The sequence below is a fragment of the Synchiropus splendidus genome, chromosome 2 (genome assembly GCF_027744825.2).
Source record: "Synchiropus splendidus isolate RoL2022-P1 chromosome 2, RoL_Sspl_1.0, whole genome shotgun sequence".
Classification (NCBI taxonomy): Eukaryota; Metazoa; Chordata; class Actinopteri; order Syngnathiformes; family Callionymidae; genus Synchiropus; species Synchiropus splendidus.
The window spans coordinates 34,672,146-34,690,078 of NC_071335.1; the positions used below are offsets into that span (position 1 = coordinate 34,672,146).

Sequence of the window (17,933 nt, forward strand, 5' to 3'; positions counted from 1 at the left end):
CGAGCCACTGATATGACTCACTTGTTGTCACACTTGGGTCCTCAAACCGGACCTTGGCGATCACTCTGAAATGATGTAAATGTGATGGGCCCTTCAAATTTTGGTTCCTTGTCGTCACCATGACTTTAAATTAAATCTTGCTAAAGTGCCAAGAGTGTGTGACAAGTACATGCTTGGGTTCCACTTACATCTTCTGGGGCCACCGGCAGGACTTCAGTACTTTCCAAAACCTCGATTTCTTCACCTTCCGCATTGGCTGCGACCGCCGGGGAGGAGTTGACCATCACCTCCCGGGCTCCGGCCGTCATCGTCGGGTCACTGTTTCTCACAGCCGCGCAGAGCAGCGGGCTTCTCCGGAGAGTCTCCGCATGCTCTCACGGTTCCATGCCGCTCAGAAAGAGGCGCAGAGCCAGAGCGTCATGCGCTCGTCCTCGGTGAAATATCACGGATGCACATCCACAGATGGAAAAGTTGATTCACAGGCAGCTCGGGGCTGCAGCACTCCGCCGCTTCATGCGCCACATTGCCGGTCCGCGAGAGAAAAAAGAAGCGTCGGTCCAAGTTAGAGAAGCTCCGTTCCGATCACCTGAGAGAAGCGATGACATCATCACACGCTGACACGGACGGCACGGGAATGATGACACGCGCCGGAGAGACCGCGGTGCGTCATGGCAGTTGGCACCGTCTCTTCTGCTGCGCAAACTGCCGTCTGCGTTCGGTGAGAATGAGGAGGTGAGTGAGGAGAGAGGGGAGGAGGCGACTGGTCTCCCGCCTCTGAGGGGACGGATGGTTCAGTCCCACGAGACGACGGGACTGTGATCGAGCGTGTCCTTCCAGAGGCGCGCGCGGAGAGGTCGGGGCGGGGACAGGATTGGGAGGAAGTACACGTCTGCGGTTGTAACTGCCTCACGCAAAGACGTGAACAAGTGAAAGACAAAATGTTTTAGCACGTAATGCAGGCAGGTCAAAAGCCTGGCTGGCGGACCATCGGTGGCCCTTAATGAGAGTCTGCACGGCCCACTCACTATTACGCTTATGTGTCTCCTGTCAGGTCGCAATAAGGGTGCCAGATCCCTTGGTTTATTTGAACAAAAAGGCTGGCGCGTCTCAGATTTTTCTTAAAGACATCAGCGCATCCTCCAGCACCAGCCAAGGACTCACATTTGTCCAGCATCTCATGAGTGGGAGCTGCTTGAAGCTTTAAAAACCAGAAACCTGATTCAATGTATATCTCGGCCCTTGCACCTTGTAAGTGGGCGCCAGTGGTCCCTTTGGCCGAAAGTGAGGTCCACCTGAGTCGTAAAAGTGGCGGCAATCATAAATTGTTGAATTGCACGCCCTCTAACTTTAAAGGCTTAGATATTAGGGAGTGCCTCCTCTCGTAAATTCCAGGTTCCTGAAGGGGTATTAAATGGCCCCCTCCAGGTCTGTTGATGGGACAACAATTCAGCAGAACACCCACCTATTACCAGGCCAGACTTCAAATGAGCCGGGCGGCTGCTTGCTGCGCCAGAGAAATGATATGCACTGTGTAGGTTGAGAAACATCGCCTTAATTCTAAGTGATGCATCACCATGGAAACAACATGACCAGGCGATTTAAAGAAGACCGTGGACTCCACAACATGGAAGAGTTTAAGCACAAATAGAAAATCAAGAGTATAGACTGGAAATATTTTTATCTCGGGGATCATTTCGAAGGTCATTGGGGTCAGCTGAATGTGGAAGATGCATTCCATAAAAAGTTTATTTAGAAGTAAGTTTCCACATGAGCGTAAATGCGAGGAACAGAAAATGAAACTAAACCTAAAATATAAATAGCAAAACCATCTGGATCAATGAAGCTGGGAGTTAAAGTGAAACAGATTTTTGAAAATAGTCTTGAGGTGATCATCTACATTCAAAAGAGGAGAAATATCCCAAAAAATCTGGATTATTAAGACTAAGTGTCGTCCTTATTTATCTTAAGTTTTATCTACGGAAGAAAAGGAGTAAGAAGGTGGTGCTTTTTCTATTGAACTGTACAAGTGTGGGTTTCACAATCTAAAACAATGTTTGTTGAAGAAACCAAAGCAGTGGATATTTAATGCAGCTGGCAATAAAATAAAGACGGTATCTAAATGGAAAATCAGTATCTCATCACCGGATTTATCAGAATACAATGTTCTTAATGTGATTTGTTTTCAATTAAGCTGTTCTTTTGGAACTGCAGTGAGTTTGCTGCTAAATTTCTGATGTTTTCCATCTTGGATTTTTTTAAAATAAATGCACAGGTGGTTCATAACCATGTGAGACAAGATACAGAAAACACAATACAAATATATCATATGAAATTATGTGAAACAAGGTCCAGCAGAAGACACTGCATGACAAACGTCATTATGAATGAAAATGTTGGCAATAGAAATGGAAAGGCAATAATACTATGACACAGAAGTTGAATTTGACAATGGATAACATGATAAACTTACGAATTCAGTTTGTATTTATGGGTGAAAACTAAATTTAAATACAACGAACTTCCCAAAGGTATAGTATACATGGAAAAAGGTGGCTAATCCAGTGATTCTTAACCATCGGGCCAGGGCCCATGGTTGGGCCGTAAGCGCCCCCTAGAGGGCCGCTAAAAGTTTTTTTGTTTTACACTTTTGGGCCGTGAGGAACTCGAGACGCTCGGTTTTAATACATTAGCCACATTTGGTGGCAGTAGTGTGTCACTGAAGTGACTTTACAACTACAAATCTGTGATAGTTGACGACTATGGGGAAGTTCTTCAAAACAAAAAATGATAAAGAAAGTGATGTCGGTCCCATAACAGTTAAAACTGTTCATGAAAGCACCTTTTGAAGCAGTTTTGAAAATTAATTACAACATGTTATGTTGATACTTTCATTTACAATTTACTTATATATACTTTCGAGTTCAAATAGAATATATTATTTTTATTTTATAATATTTAGTCATGGTTCCATTATATTTATTTTATTCAGTTTTTCCAACAACAGTTTGCATCAAGTGTATTTTTTTATTTTTTTCTTCAGTAAATTTGATGAATGTGACATGCACCTGGTTCTGCTGCTGGTTGGACTTTTCTATGACAAATATCTTTGCGATGATCACATGGTTTCATGTCATTTCACAAGGTTTGGTTTGTTTATTTGTGAGTAGATTAAATATAGTTATTGATCACAAATTAAACCGAGAGTAATGTTTGGGGAACGGTGGGCCCTGAGCTAATCTACTCTATATGACCAAAAGCATTTGCTCACCCATCCAAATGATCAGTATCAGGAGTCCTTGGCCTGACCAAAGGTGTATCAAACCCAGCACCTGGGCTGCAGACATTTGTGAAAGAATGAGCCGCACTCAGGAGCTCACTGAATTCCAGCGTGGAACGGTCATAGGATGCCACCTGCGCAACAAGTCCAGTCGTGGAATTTCCTTCCTCCTGAATATTCCACAGTCAACTGTCAGCTTTATTATGAGAACAGGGAAGAGTTTGGGAACAACGGCAACTCAGCCACAAAGTGACAGACCATGTAAACTGACGGAAAGGGGTTCTGCACAGTCAGTTGCTCCAAACTTCATGCGGCCTTCAGATTAGCCCAAGTAAAGAATGCAGATGATGGAATGGGGTTCCATGGCCCTGCAGCTGCATCCGAGCCATACATCACCACGTGCAACGCAAAGCGTTGGAGGCAGTGGTATAAAACACGACTGTGCCCCAGTGCACAAAGCAAGGTCCATGAAGACATGAATGACACAGTCTGGTGTGGATGAACTTGACTGGCCTGAGACTGAGAACCAGACCTTCTCCACCAACATCAGTGTGTGACCTCACCAATGGTCTTTTGGACGAATGGCCAAGTCCTATAAACACACTCCTCTCACTTGTTGCTGTAATAGCTGCAAAAGGTGGAGCGACATCATATTGAACCCTATGGTTAGGAATGGGAAGGCACTGAAGTTCATACGTGAGTCACGGCAGGTGAGCAAATGCTTTTGGAAATATAGTGTACCTTGATATTGTTAAGTATGACACTGCATTTCCTCTGAGAACTAAGAGATGACAGCCAGAGCAACAAGTCCATTAGCTCTCTGAAGAAGTGTTGGCATCTGACTCAAGTGGGGCACTTTGTTTCGTGCCTCAGTAGGTTTGAAGGCCATGTCAACACCTACAAGGATGACCTCCAGTTGACACAACCGCAAACCCCGCCCAACAATATGGAAAATAAGGTGGAAATTATCTCTCTTAAAGACGAATTCTGTCGCGTGTTGGTGAGTCAGGGTAACGATCTTATGGCGCCTATGAGTGGGAGGTGTGAGAAAGCAAACGGAATCCAGGATGTTCAGACGCTCGACATATGAAAAGGAAAGGTTGACTTCGCTACTGCGTTATTCTGCCCCCTGGTGGTTGAACCTTTTTAGTCGCTGTGTGCTGATCTCTTGACATGTAAAAACACTTTCAGAGCAGAAGTTAGAGTTGTTGGATTTATTGTAAACTTCAGCGAAGGCAAACGTTTTTGAACACAGACAGAATCTTGTCACATGATATGCTTTGCACTTCTAAAGGAGTGTGGAACGTAAAAGCTTCAGCTTATTCATGACAGCGATGCTAAACTGATATTCGATAACAAACACGGAAATTACGGCGACAATCCCACAAGTTTTGGTTCAACCGCTTCCCTCTACATGAGTGATATAGCGAATTCTATTGCCTCTCCTCACACGCCACTCCCTCACCACATATGCTCTTTAGAAATATATTAACTCTTTAAACACCTTCAAAAGATAAAGAATATTTTGGGTACAAAATAAATATTTTTTCTTGTCATTCCAATAAACACATTATTGGTGAATGAAAACGGAGTAAAATGGTCACATAAAAACAGTGGATGGCAGCTTTTGTCCAAGCTTCTTTGAGCCAGGAATCACCGGGATTTAAGCAGAACTCTGTACATAGCGAAGCCCAACACGGCAAACATTGTGGCTCCAACACTCGCTCTCAGCCAGAAGGTTGAGCTTTTCAGGTCAGCGTGGCTCATGTGCCTGGGGAGGAGGAAACTGGTCAAAGAAAGTCTGTGACGTGGTAGAAATCACTGCAAACAAACGTGCTGCTGGAGGGATGAAGGACAAACAAATGAGAGACAGAACAGGTTTATCAACTGAAGGGGGAAGCGGTGATGATCCAGAGGTCAAAGCTATGAGGAGAAAAGAAACTGAAAATAAGCAACAAGAAAATGGGAACTGAACAATGAGGAAAAGAATGACGTGAAATAAAGATTGGCGAGGATGAGAGGAAACATTAGAGAAGATTGTGAACCTTCGCAGTACGACGGCGTAGAGTTTGGCTCTGACCGTCTGCAGCAGCTCAGAGTTGAGGAAGTTCTGACACAAGCAGAAGGAGCAGCGGTTACAAGTGCACATGCAGCGCAGTCGAGCGTGGCTGTGGAGAGACGCGGCGGGGAGACACACACACACACACCGACACTGGTTAGACACAGCTCACCAAAACACTTCAACACACCAAGCCGTGACGGAGGGAGGACCATCACAAAGGTGGCCGCCAGAGTTCACATTATTTTTCTAACTTTTCAGCCCTGCGGGTTGCTGAAAAAAGCAATTTTAGATCAGTTCAGTGCGAGTTCTGCAGGTCAAACATAGAAAGTCAAAATGACTGAGAGATGAAGAGAGGCAACTGGTCCAAACACACGCCACAAAAAGGCGCCACTCCTCACACTGAGGACTTACTTGAGGCTGAAGCACAGCACCTGTTACACTGCCAGGGGCATCGATAAAAGATTCAGTGACTCACTCCCTCCAGGACACATTCATATAGTCATATTGCTAGTGACTCCTCTGTTAGTGTGCAACGCTGCGTCATAAAAACACACTTCCACGACCATTTTGCAACATATTTTACCCAGCTGCATCAAACATTAAACCCCATGAGTGAGCACTTACGGGTACATGGCCATGGTGGTGAGTTTGGTGTAGATGTCTCGGCAGGGAGCCGCTGCCGTGTTACAGGTGAAGGACTGTGGCGGCGGCATCTTGTGCCTCCTGCAGAACTCCAGCGGACTGCAGCTGTACAGCTGTCTGACCTCCGGCAGGTCCGACTTGGCCGCGATCATCATGCATGGAATCTTGCTGTCCATGAAGTATTGCTGAGACGGGAACCATCCGGCGTCAGATGAATATATGCAAGGAAACGTCTGGGCTGTACCTTAAAGACTTTGGCGCAGTAGTCGAAGGAGTACGGGTTACTGACGTCATACACCAGGCAGACGATGTCACTCGTCAGTTCACTGTCTGACAGGTAGTCGAAGTCAGGAAACACTTCATGGAGCTGAAAAACATGGGGAATGCAACTTCACGATCTGTCCAGCAGGGGGCGTGACTAGTTCATGAAACCTACAATCCACTTGAGTGATTCAGTTCACATAATAATATGGCACTGAATACAGAAGATTTACATCTAAAAAAAATTAAAATACAAAAAAAAAAAAAAATCGGCAAACTCAAGACACATAATCCTGTTTTCAGAGCACAAAACTGGTGTCTATCGCTTTGCATTCCTTGTGGAGAAAACAGTAAGTCCATTTTGTTCCAGCAACCTTTTAGTTTCACCCAAACATTTTAATAGCAAAATTGGTATTGTTGATGTTGTGGCTCAAGTGCCCGGAAGAGAAGAGAGGGACGGGACATAACATAGTGGTACATGCTATTGGCCACATAGTGGTGCATGAACTAAATAGATATCGACTGTGAAAGTATAATGCTAAAAAGCAGATACTTACAAGAAGATATTTCTCTTGACCATAAACATAGGTTGTGCTGATTGCGTAGTAAGACTTATGTTCTTCTTTGATGGTTTTCTGATGCTGAGGGAAGAGAGAAGGTCAATAAAAGAGGAGAGTCTCTTTACGATTTGCTGCTTTTCACTTTCAGGAATGAACATTTGTTCTAGTGACGTTTGTTTACATTGATGTTTCGACCCAGGAAGGCCTGCAGGAAGCCACTCTTGCCGCTGCCCACGTCACCAAAGACATTACAGCGGAAGACGCTGCGCTTGGTCTGCTTCTTCTGCAGGTCAATCTTCTTATCTCGTGTCACTGCAGGGGGAAAAACAACGCGGTGAGGATTAGATTAGACTCCTGCCAGACACAACGCAACTCAGCGGTCAGGCAACACCTATTACCTAATGGCAATGGAAAGCAAAGAGCTCTGAGTCACAACCGTGAACGGCGTATCTATAAATAGAGATCAAAACACGTGACAGATTTATGAATCACCTGTGATTCCCGACGCTTGAGACTCCTGTTCGGCAATGATTGAGTAACCAAGGTAACCAAAATACTCCAGACACCGCTGCACATCCAGGTAGGTTGTTAACCTGAATCAGAGTCACGATGGTGATGTGTGACGTCCAAGAGTCAGCTGTGATTTTAGAGAGTGTAAACTCACGTCCACTGAGAAAGATACCCCTGGTACGTGATCCAGCCCTGCTCATTTGTGCAAACTGTGTTGTTGACATCAGGGCCCCAAGGCATGTAGGGAAAGACATCAAACAGGTCGCTCAGCTCCTCAGGCGACAAGGCACAGTCGCGGTCCTGGGAAGACACACAACAAATGAGGAAACCAGCCCATCACATCACACTGTCAGTCCAAGCCAGCCAAGGGTTAACTGCGGCCTCAGCGGGCGGTCAGCGCTGGCTCAGGTGGAGCGCTCAGCTTTTGTCCTATTCAGGAATCGTGAGCAGCTTCCAATAAGCAGCCCAAAGAAGGCCAGAGGTGAGAGTAAATACAGAGCCTGACAGACAGGATTGTACCTTGTCATGTTTGTCAAAAACGCTCTGGAGGAAGAGATAGGCGTTGTGGTTGAGCTCTGTGGTGCAGTCTGGAGGAACTTTCAACCTGGACAAATAGGGAAACACGTTATTTCTGACTGCTAAACCCTGCACTTACTTTATACAGCAGGAAAGCTGGTCAAACAGCTTTGCTTGACACGCTGAACGTGATCCATAAACCTGACAAATTTGAAAATTCAAACCATGTATTTGATGCCATGATGGAGCGTCAGATGGACATATGTTATATACAGCACCGTCAGTCCTGAAGACTCGATTCGTGCCATTTTATTATGGTGAAGAAAGCGCTGAGCCAAAAGACAAAGTCCCTAATCTCACCCATGGTCATGAATCTTGGACACGCTGTCGCGAGTTGAGTTGCTCAGTTGACCTCGACTAGAATGATGGATGGACATTCATTACCTCAACCAATGATGTTGTGTTTTCGACTGTGGATTTTTCTGTCCGTCATCCACATAACTTGAAAAGTTATGGATGGATTTTGATGGCATTTTCAGGATATGTGCCAAATGGAACAAGGAACAAATGATTCAGATTATGGAGCATTTTATAACCGTTAATTCAGGTGTTCAGTACATAAGATAAAGTTTTTTAAGGTCCATACTCCCTGTTGGTCTAAGGAACCATTTGGGAATTAAGTTTTAGTTCGCAAAATGATTCTTTCTTGGTGGAGACTTGCGCTCTGTAGAGTGCTTTTCTAGTTTTGACTGACTTTACCAGCTCAGTTTCCATGTGCACAAGCTTGGGATGCAACACGTTGCTTCTATGCAGAGATGCTTCCTTTTCACTCTAGTCTCCAGTGAAGACAGGAATGTGAAGTACTCAAATATAAGCAGAACTTCAAAAACAGACTCCCAGTTTTGTCTGGCATGAGAGTGGAAGTCTAAGCTCTGTACTTGAACTAAAGAGAAGTACTAAAGAAAAGGATCTTGATTTACGTCAACACTGTTCTTGTAAACAGCAGTCCATCGTGTGCATTTTGACCTGATGCGGTCATGAAATCCTTGAAACTCAGACAGCAGTAATGAGTGTCGTGGACATGGAGACAGTGGCTTACGGAGGGAAAAGGTAATCCTGGTTCAGCTCCAGGTCATCGTCGTATCCGAAGCGCCGCAGCACAGTCCATGTGGTCTCATGGCGTCCACGCTGGATGAAGAGTGTGTGAAGGAACAGAAAGCCTGAGAAGGAAAGTCAACTTCAATGTGATGGAGAGCGACAGAGACCTGATAATACACGATCTACTACCTTTCAAAGTGAGGCCGTTGTCAGACACGCCGTTACTTAAATTCCTGCGTACCACATTTTTGACATCTTCTAAGGCTTGATGTTCGAGGGGAGTGTTGAAACATGTTCGCTGCAATGCATCAACGCAAGACTAGAAACCTATTTTTACACCAATCCCAGCTTTAAATGTTGTTGTTTTTTTTCAAATTACTAACAAACCTGGAAGAAGTTGAGCTCATTATCATTGAGAACACCGTCGTTGTCGAGGTCGGACACTTTGAATATTCGTGTCAGCGCTTTTACACAGAGAGACTTCATCTGGAAATAGAGAACATGTGAACATATTGAAGGCAGTTTAAAATTGAATAGACTTCTCTTCTTCTAAAACGATAATATATTCATGCAACACTGAATGATAACAGCTTGTTCCATGTGCTTACATCTTTTTTCTCTGGACAGTAGAGTGGACCAGTCGGATGCAGAACGGCCTTTTGTGCATAGTAGAAAAGTTCTGAGATGTTTTTCAGGTTTTTGGCTGAGCACTGAGAGAAAACAATACATGGTTATAAATCAGAATCAGATTTATTGCCACGGTCAGTGGGGATCCCAGCAACTAGGAAAGTGCTTTGGAAACCGTGCAGTCAAAAAAACATAATAAGAGCAATAATAAAATAAATGAAGACATTTCTTATTCATTCAGAAAAGGACAGACACAAGCAAGAAGTTCAAATAACCGTGTTCAGAGCTTCAGACACCCAAGGAAAACAAGCTGTTGGTTTAACCCCTGACAGTATAAACAGTGACACTAATGCTATCACAGAGCTCTGGGGAGTAAAGCTGCCCCTGTTATCCAGCCATGTACATGTAGGTGTGCACCACAGTGACAGAAGCCATACAAGCCACCAACACACTGACTGTCTGTTCAATAACATGATGGTAGTTACACTCTACAGAGAATCAGAGAAGAATGAAACACCAGAACTGAAGAATAAGCGGCAATAATAAACTAAAAGTGGTCAGTACCTTTAATCCGAGGAAGAAGAAAACATTTGGGTCAAAGGTCATGCTTTTAATAAAGCACAGCCACAAAGACAAGCTCCCCAAACTTTTAATATACAACACAAAAAATGTTCAGAGTAAAAATATTCTTTGCATTAAACGTCAAATAAATAATGGAATAACACTGATATATATATATATATATGAGGCCAAGAAATGCTTAAAAATTGGAGAACTCTACACAGAAATAATCATTCAAAATTCAATTTACCTGAAGACCAAAACTGTATTTTCTTATAACAAATTTCTAATGACTCGATGCTCATAGTGGTGTTCCACAGACGGCCGCTCTCACCTCAACGCAAGTCTCGATCTCACTGAACTGGTTCATGATGGGAAGAATGGTCTCCATGCTGCTGTGCTCCACCAGGTCAGATTTGTTTCCCACCAGGATCAGAGGAACCCTGATGGTGGAGAACAGCAGGGAGGAAATGCACAGTAGGCTGTTAGTTATTCATGTACACAAGGTGTCAAGTAGTTAGAGCTCATGTCGAAGAGAGCAAAAGATGAACAAAAAGAAAACGCACAAGCCCCACATTAGCTCTAAATTATTGACTAACTAAAACCAACACGATACGCAAAGCTCATGATAATGATTATTAACAACAGTAATTCATCTTCAAGAGCACAGGTATTATTAAAAATTCCAATGAAAGAGTATCTAATTATTGCATGTATTAGCCATGAATCCATGACACACCTGCTGTCCTTGTCTGTGTTTTCGATAATCAGGGGGATCCAGTGGCTGGTTACCTTCACAGATAAAGGGGTGGGATGAAATGCTATATGACTCAGAAATAAATAATTCCTTCAACAATGTGTTCAAAAGCTTCCGACACATAACCAACCAAAAATACTTTTCATAACTAACCTTTTCTATGGACTTTTTATTGTTGACAGAGTACACGATGCAGATCACGTTTGCCTTCAAAAAAGACAATCACTGTGAATCTTTGACTTGTGGTGTTACAGAACAACAAAACAAAACAAGACAACTGACCTTTGAGATCTCCTGAAACAACTGCTCGTCCGTTTGTTCAGCCTCTGTAGGATGGAGGGAAGAGTCTTACAGAGACTTTGCTTCAAGTGAAGTAAGTTCTTTCTTGTTTAATATTAGCATTTTACCTGAATAATCCACAATATGAGTGGGAACTCTCTCCGGAGTGACGTCTGCAGGTATAGTGATCTCTTCTGCACGGTAGGGAACCTGGGAGAGTGGCATTAATAAACAAACAAATGTCAAGAAGCAGCTTTGTTTCACATCATTATCATTCATTTGGGTATGAGTGAGTGAAACCTTTCTGCATTATATAGAAACGCATCATAGAATACAGATGAACAGTGCACCAACAAACAACAATAAATGACTCTGATATACAAGATCAAACTTGGAAACTGTCCGTACCACATCTGGGAACTCCTCGCTGACCAGTGACATGATGAGAGACGTCTTGCCCACCTTGGCTGCCAGACACACAACACACTTGTTTACTATCACAAATCCAGTCATGGTCAGCAGTCAAAACTCAAGACACACCGGTCAGATTGGTGAACTTATTATAGTATTAGTAGTCGTCGTAGCGGAGACATTACAGTACCCAACAAGTCTTTTTGCTTGTAGCAGGAGACTTTATCAAGACAATATCAACAACACCTTGTAAAAATAAGGGACCAGAAACAATCACTGAACACAATCCACATGCACACCCCACGAGATCTTAGCTTAAAAATAGTCATAGATAGCAAATAACAATAAAGCTGGATAATATTTCTGTCACAGCGTTTTGAATCATTGTACATCCACACATGAGCACCTCATGTATATACACATTTATTCTTTTTGCTGACCGACTTCAGCGAAAAGAATAAATCATGTTATTAGTAAATACAAATAGCATGACTTTGTACTTCTGTTTTCTTATTCTTATTTAACTGAGACTTTGAGTTCCTTGCAGAAAGCGTACAGACGAAGACATTTTCTAACACTCAACAATGTGCTGTCGAACTGTTTAGAGAGAGGCATTTACCCACATTTATAGTGTTGTGTTTATAGTTTTGTGTTAGTGTTACTTGGCTGTTTTTAATGATGGCATGTGGATCGTCTCCCGCAAACAGAGGTCAGTGTAACTAAAATGCCTACATCCGTGTACTGTCTTCATTGAGTCAACGCAGTGGCGAAATGAGGTAGAAGACACGCTACAATAACGAGTATCTAACGCAGCGTTAACATGGATGACAGGAGGCGACACGAGCGGTCGCGTCTCACAGCCGACGGTGTCATCATGGGACCGCCGCCTGGATGCCATCACACGCTCCTGCTAGCTTCACTTCCAGTGAACCAGCTGGTGTCAACAGTGAAAGCAGGAGCTCAACTTACGCTCCCCGACTAACAGTATCCTCACGTCCTTGCGCATCTTGTCCGGCGACGAGGTCCGACACGGTCCACATCGAGGCTCCTCCGCGCCTGGATCGGACGGCCAGACAGCTCCGCTAGCCTGGCTCCGTCGGTCCGCCCACAGCACCGAGCGCCCAAATTGCAAAGGTGTGAGACAATGATAGACAGTTAAATATATATCCACGTAAAACGGGTTAGGGTGATGGACGCAGCTCCGTTCGCTGCTGTCACCATAGAAACTCTGCTGTCAGCACCGTTAGCATAATGAGCTAGCAGGCGTGACCTCGGCCACGCCCCTTCTGCTCAGCTGACTAAAGGCACGCAAAGATCGTCTAAACGACAGATGAACAACTTCGAGAACGTTGGGGCATCGATATCGTACTGTAAGTAAAATATATATACTCAATGTATGTGTCAGTTAGGTTTATTACTAAAGTTTAAGAAATGGGTAGTGAAAAGACTACACAAACGAGCGCTGTGTGTTGTAATATTAAACTGAAAAAAAAAAATCAATTTCGTTCGACGTGAACGCTCTCTCCATTGTTCAACCAAACGTTCTTCTCTGTGTAAAGAGTAAAATAATTGTTTGCTTTTTTCTGGCGTTTTCTGTCACTCCATTTTTTTTTTTTTTTTTTTTTTTTGTTTTGTTTTGTTTTGTTTAATTCTCTGATCGTTATTAAAATGGTCCTTTGTGTAAATACATTTATTGATATTCATGTTGATGTCAATAAAACAATGTACAGAAAACATAACTTACTGAATAATTACATTTCATAAAACACTTTCATAAAACTATGAGTAATAAGTCACCATTGACCACAAATCAATATGCTCTGGCGTGGTATAAAAAAAAGATGCAAAATTTAATTAATAAAGATGACAAGAAGAGCCAAAACATGCAGACACAGATGAGAAGCTAAAATGCCACATTGCGCAAAACACACATACACACACATCTCGTGTTTTAAAGTTTTGTGGGGGCATTTCATTGACTTCCACGCTTTCCCCAGCCTCTCACCCTAAACACACGAGGGAACTAGAGTCCTCCAACTAGAGCTTTTTCGGATACATGCGTCTCATGTTCTGAACATGTGAAAAATCTTGGGATCTCATGGGTTTTAAACTTCAATGTTAATAACGGTAATAATTTGTCATGTTAAAAATAAAGATGAGATTTACACTCAAAATCCTCATGGTTGCGTTTACTTCATGCTACATGACTGATATTTTCAAAAGGCAAGTTTCAGTCTTGTTCCATTTGAAGATGTGGTCAGTGAAAAGAAGAGTTTGGACGCATCTGAGGTAGAGAGACAGTTCAGCTCTGTCAAATGTCCCTTGTCTTAGATCCAAAGCGGCATGATCAGTTGGGTCATTTCCCTCGGCTGAGGTTGGCTTCATCTGTCAACAGAAAAAGACAAAGCTGATGGAACATGGAGCATGGAACTTGAAAAGATGCTGTGTCTGACAGAAGAATGACTTTGTGTTCTTAGATCATTCTTCAAATTCCTCAAATGTAGAAGTAGCAATACATAAAGTACATGGTGATCTTGACTGTCCCAGTGGAGCTGTTACAGGCCAGGTGGATAGAAGATAGAAAGGTGAGTTGAATGCTTGTCTTACTGGCATAGTCCTCCGGCGTCATGGGCTGAGCAATGACCCTTGTGAAGGCCTCCAGCCACTCCTTCTGCTCCGGCTCCTCCTCACACATGAACACATACTGCCTCTCTGGAGTCTGCAGAGAGATGCCGAACCCCCAGTGCCCTCCTCTGGAGCCCCTACTGCTGAGCTCGGACACAGAATAGCCGTAGTTCTCCGTCCCAATAAAGACAGCGTTCAGCTCTGTAGCATCCTAAAACATGGCACAGTGAGTCGCTTCGCCACGCAAGCACTGACAAAGTCGTTTTGTTTACCAGTTGACATTTGTAGTAGAGAAGTTTCCTGCTCACTGAGCACAGAGTGAACCACCGCTTCTTGAAGGGCTCCCGCTGCTATAACCAGAGGAAGAACAGGGGGGGGAGAACATTGTTTGGTGGCTCAGCCAGTTGGTGAAGCCATGTTGTTGAGTTTGTGCCGGACTCACCGTGGGCCCAGTTTTCTCCATGTATCCCTCCATTAGGTGAAGTCTGGTGATCCGAGGTAATAGCTACAATAGAAACACAGTGATGTGAATTCTGGAAACTCTCGTGATGCTTTCATGTAGATAGACTTGGGGAATTGGGGAAACACCACCGAAATGTGTCTTACATCAGCGACTCGGAGAGTTGGATGTTTTCTCTGGAGATAATCCAAACGAGCGGCTCTGATGGCGTTGAACCAGGACACGATTAGCTGTTCGCACAAAGGAACGGGGATTAATAGGTCCACGGTCTTTGTGGTCCAAAAAAAGGTTTACAGCTTTGCCATTTTGACTGTAATAAACAATCATCCTGCAATGGGCAAAATGTCAAATTCATTCAACATTACAAGGAGCAACGTGTCTGACACCAGCACTGGGGTTCTATCTTTGGAAAGTGTGGCACACTGCAGGGTGGGGAGGAGACCCTGAGTTGAAGCGTGCCATCCATGCATGCATCCTTCTATTGGGAGAAAAGAGCTGAGCCATAGGGCAAAGTCTTCAGTACGTCCCGACTGAAGGAATATTGCAGATATAAGCAGCCACTATGGATTAAAAGAGCCTTCAAGTGTTCGGAGGAGAAGGTTCTTATTTTTTGTTCTTGATCTAGATCTTTTTTTAGTTGATTTTCTTTCATTTATTGTTATTGAATTCCAAAAATTCAAAAACGTTTTTCAGCGTCTTTCAATTTGTCTGTCCGTTTTCCTTCCCCATTGTTAGTAATAGTTATATTAAATATGAAGTATTACTCCTAAAAATATTCCAACTAAACAATATTTCTTGTCCTGCAAAATCAACAATATGAATGAAAAAAAAAGAAATCCTAAAAAGAGGTGGTCTGGTCTTATGATTTAAATTGACCATCTCTATATAAAAATCAAACAACACGTTTTATGTATATAACGTCACAACATTACACTTTTTTTCTCCAGGTTTTGAGAGGCTATAGTCCCAAAAGTGAAGTTCAATTTGAGGGGCCACATTGCATATGGTCTTTAGTCACATAATCTAGCTTCCATGGTCATGTGACCGACATGGTGGGAGCCTATTGGCCCATAGGTGCTATCAAAACGGCCATTCAGTGGACAGATGATGCAGCAACTCACTGTGAGCCTGGTAACAAAGCCTTATTCTCAGAGTTACAACAAATAGAAAAATGCAAACTATGAACATGAACTTGATGCAGTGTCTTTCACCTCAATTCAAAAGTAATTTTATTTTAGCTGGAGATCCTGAACGTGGAAAGGTTTGAAACCACTATACTGAGTGGTGTGTGTGGGAAAAACTAGAGTTGCTTTGCTTAGTATGTACATTACTGAACCATCATGGTTCACTCACCTGTCCATTCTCATGGTAGACAAACAGGTTGCGTGTCTGTTGCCCGTGCAAGTAGGAGATCTGCAGGCCGTGAGCGTGTCCGATCTTCTCCGGCTGGAAAACTGCGTTCAGGTCCTTCATGCTGATCACAGCCTTCGGACTCTTGGACCAAAGCAGAAAATGATTTAACCGGCTGAACAAACCTGGTGTCAAGAGTTAGAAGTAAAATTAAAAAATCAGCTCACATCTTCTTTGACGAAGTATCTGAGGGTGAGGTCTTTCCGCAAGAGAACAAATGACCTCTTCAAGAAGCGTTTGTTGTCTCGCCCTTTCTTCCACAGAACCGACTGAAACACATCTGGACAGACGCAGAAACCTTTGGTGTCATTTGTCTAGAAGCTAGCTGACTTTTGTTTTCAGTCGAACACACACCTGAGTTGTACACCTGCACAGAGCTGTTGTTTTCTCCAGTGAACTCTCGCCTCTCGTATTTCGCACAGATCCATTGCTGCTTTAAAACGCTGCAGTGAGAGTTTGGAATTGATCAGTGTATATTGTTGTTAAAAAGTTAAGACTTTGAGGACCGAGGCCAAGTTGAGACCGAACTGAGTGGAGAATAAAAGACTAGTTTGTTCCAATGATGGTATTTCAGTTCTTTATTTCAGGTAAAATTAATGCTTTTGCAGTGTTAAACAAATGTCTGTGTCTATACAGCTAGTAAACTTAGGATTCTGTATTGAGTTGGTCTTGGACTCGACTCAGTCTCTATAATCTCTGGTGAGGTGGTCCCAAATATATCGACTCAATGAAAGCGGAGACATCTACTCACACGCAGTCCCTGTGCTGCGGCCGGTAGAAGAAGGCAGGCACACACTTTTCATAAATGGCTTTTGCTGCATGGTTTCCAGCTTTCTGCATAGCCTGCAACACAAAGTCACTCTGACATCAACACACACTTTCACATCTTAAACATATTCATTTGCAGGGGATCTTTCAAAACAGCATTTTGTCATCATACAGTATAAACAGAAGCACACGTGAGATTTTTGTTTGTTTGTTTTGCCCTTTCTCCTTCCTTCTTTTCTGACCAGTTATAGATGTACTAGATAGATTCATCATCCAAAAAAGGAAATGCGGTGTTTGAGCTTCAAGCAGAACATCCAGAGCAAAGCGAAGGTGGCAGTGTGTATGTCGAGATGTATGGACTGAACTGAGCTTTACCTCGACCAGAGAGTCTTCCCACAGGTCCAGATGGATGGATTTGACTTTGCTGACATTTGGTATGTTGCGGTGCATCCCTGAGCAGTTCAAGCAGAGGAACACACCCAGTGTGTAGGAGGCCCAGTCTGGACCTGCAACCAAAACAATAACAGTCATTTATTTTTTCCCCTAAACATACATGAAGATACATTTACTTTGTTAGAGAGGAACTTGAAGCTGAGTTGAGTCAAGTTATGCAAGGGAAAACAAAGTAAAATATGAATGTGAGAGGGGGAAAATGATGGATCAGAACTCAAATCAAGATGTTTAATTCAACAGTTAGCTTTACACAATCATCGTTTCTAGACGACAATGACATGAAAGAAGATTGGAGAGGAAACATGAGATCATACCGTAGCTAGCTGACCTCACTTCCCTCCATTTATCTGAATTATAAAACGTGACTTGGTTATAAGATGTGTTTCCAACTGCAGCTGTCTTAATAGCCAAGATTTAACTACACTTTTAAAAAAATGTTTGCGTTTGTTGGTACTGGAGATGTGTTTGACTGTCACCAAATAATCCATAATAGGTGTATTTCATTGTCTGGTTTTGGAAGAAGCGTAACAATGAGAGCAAGTTGACTCACCAGGAGCTCCACAGTCAGCACACAGATTGTTGTGTGGCAGTCTCACCAACTTCATCAGGATTTGACAATTTCTTTCCAGGCTGGCCATGACTTACAAGTCCCCTGC

At 43.2% G+C, this 17,933-nt stretch overlaps 3 protein-coding genes across 5 annotated transcripts in view; all 3 read right to left on the reverse strand.

Annotated features, from left to right (window-relative positions):
• The window catches only part of LOC128754904 (rhomboid-related protein 3-like), a 36,782-nt gene extending 35,999 nt beyond the window's left edge, over positions 1 to 783 (reverse strand). The window contains exon 1 of one of the 2 annotated variants that reach the window (XM_053857874.1): positions 189 to 783. In XM_053857874.1, the coding sequence (XP_053713849.1) occupies positions 189 to 308 (120 nt within the window). In that variant the 5' untranslated portion in view covers positions 309 to 783. The remainder of the gene's footprint in view (positions 1 to 188) is intronic. The other variant, XM_053857873.1, reaches the window with a different exon arrangement.
• A 3,700-nt stretch (positions 784 to 4,483) lies between these two features.
• LOC128754646 (mitochondrial Rho GTPase 1-A-like) lies at positions 4,484 to 12,838 on the reverse strand. 2 transcript variants are annotated; one of them, XM_053857413.1, is made up of 20 exons: positions 12,531 to 12,838; positions 11,559 to 11,617; positions 11,279 to 11,360; positions 11,154 to 11,197; positions 11,025 to 11,078; positions 10,854 to 10,906; positions 10,449 to 10,557; positions 9,535 to 9,636; positions 9,314 to 9,412; positions 9,116 to 9,224; positions 8,928 to 9,048; positions 7,832 to 7,916; positions 7,467 to 7,612; positions 7,295 to 7,395; positions 6,984 to 7,114; positions 6,800 to 6,883; positions 6,226 to 6,348; positions 5,964 to 6,166; positions 5,323 to 5,445; positions 4,484 to 5,048 (listed from the first exon to the last, which is right to left on the reverse strand). In XM_053857413.1, exons 1-20 carry the CDS (start codon positions 12,565 to 12,567, stop codon positions 4,931 to 4,933), a joined length of 1,983 nt encoding a protein of 660 aa, XP_053713388.1. In that variant the 5' UTR covers positions 12,568 to 12,838; the 3' UTR covers positions 4,484 to 4,930. The 2 variants fall into 2 exon arrangements, with proteins under 2 accessions (XP_053713388.1, XP_053713389.1); XM_053857414.1 differs by lacking the exon at positions 5,323 to 5,445.
• Positions 12,839 to 13,370: 532 nt separating this feature from the next.
• On the reverse strand, positions 13,371 to 17,915 carry LOC128754871 (arf-GAP with dual PH domain-containing protein 2-like). Its single transcript, XM_053857819.1, has 11 exons — positions 17,828 to 17,915; positions 17,200 to 17,330; positions 16,808 to 16,899; positions 16,411 to 16,499; positions 16,223 to 16,336; positions 16,000 to 16,145; positions 14,793 to 14,876; positions 14,629 to 14,691; positions 14,459 to 14,536; positions 14,169 to 14,397; positions 13,371 to 13,946 (listed from the first exon to the last, which is right to left on the reverse strand). The coding sequence occupies exons 1-11, from the start codon at positions 17,913 to 17,915 to the stop codon at positions 13,918 to 13,920; spliced, it is 1,143 nt and encodes a 380-aa protein (XP_053713794.1). The 3' UTR covers positions 13,371 to 13,917.
• Positions 17,916 to 17,933: the final 18 nt, after the last annotated feature.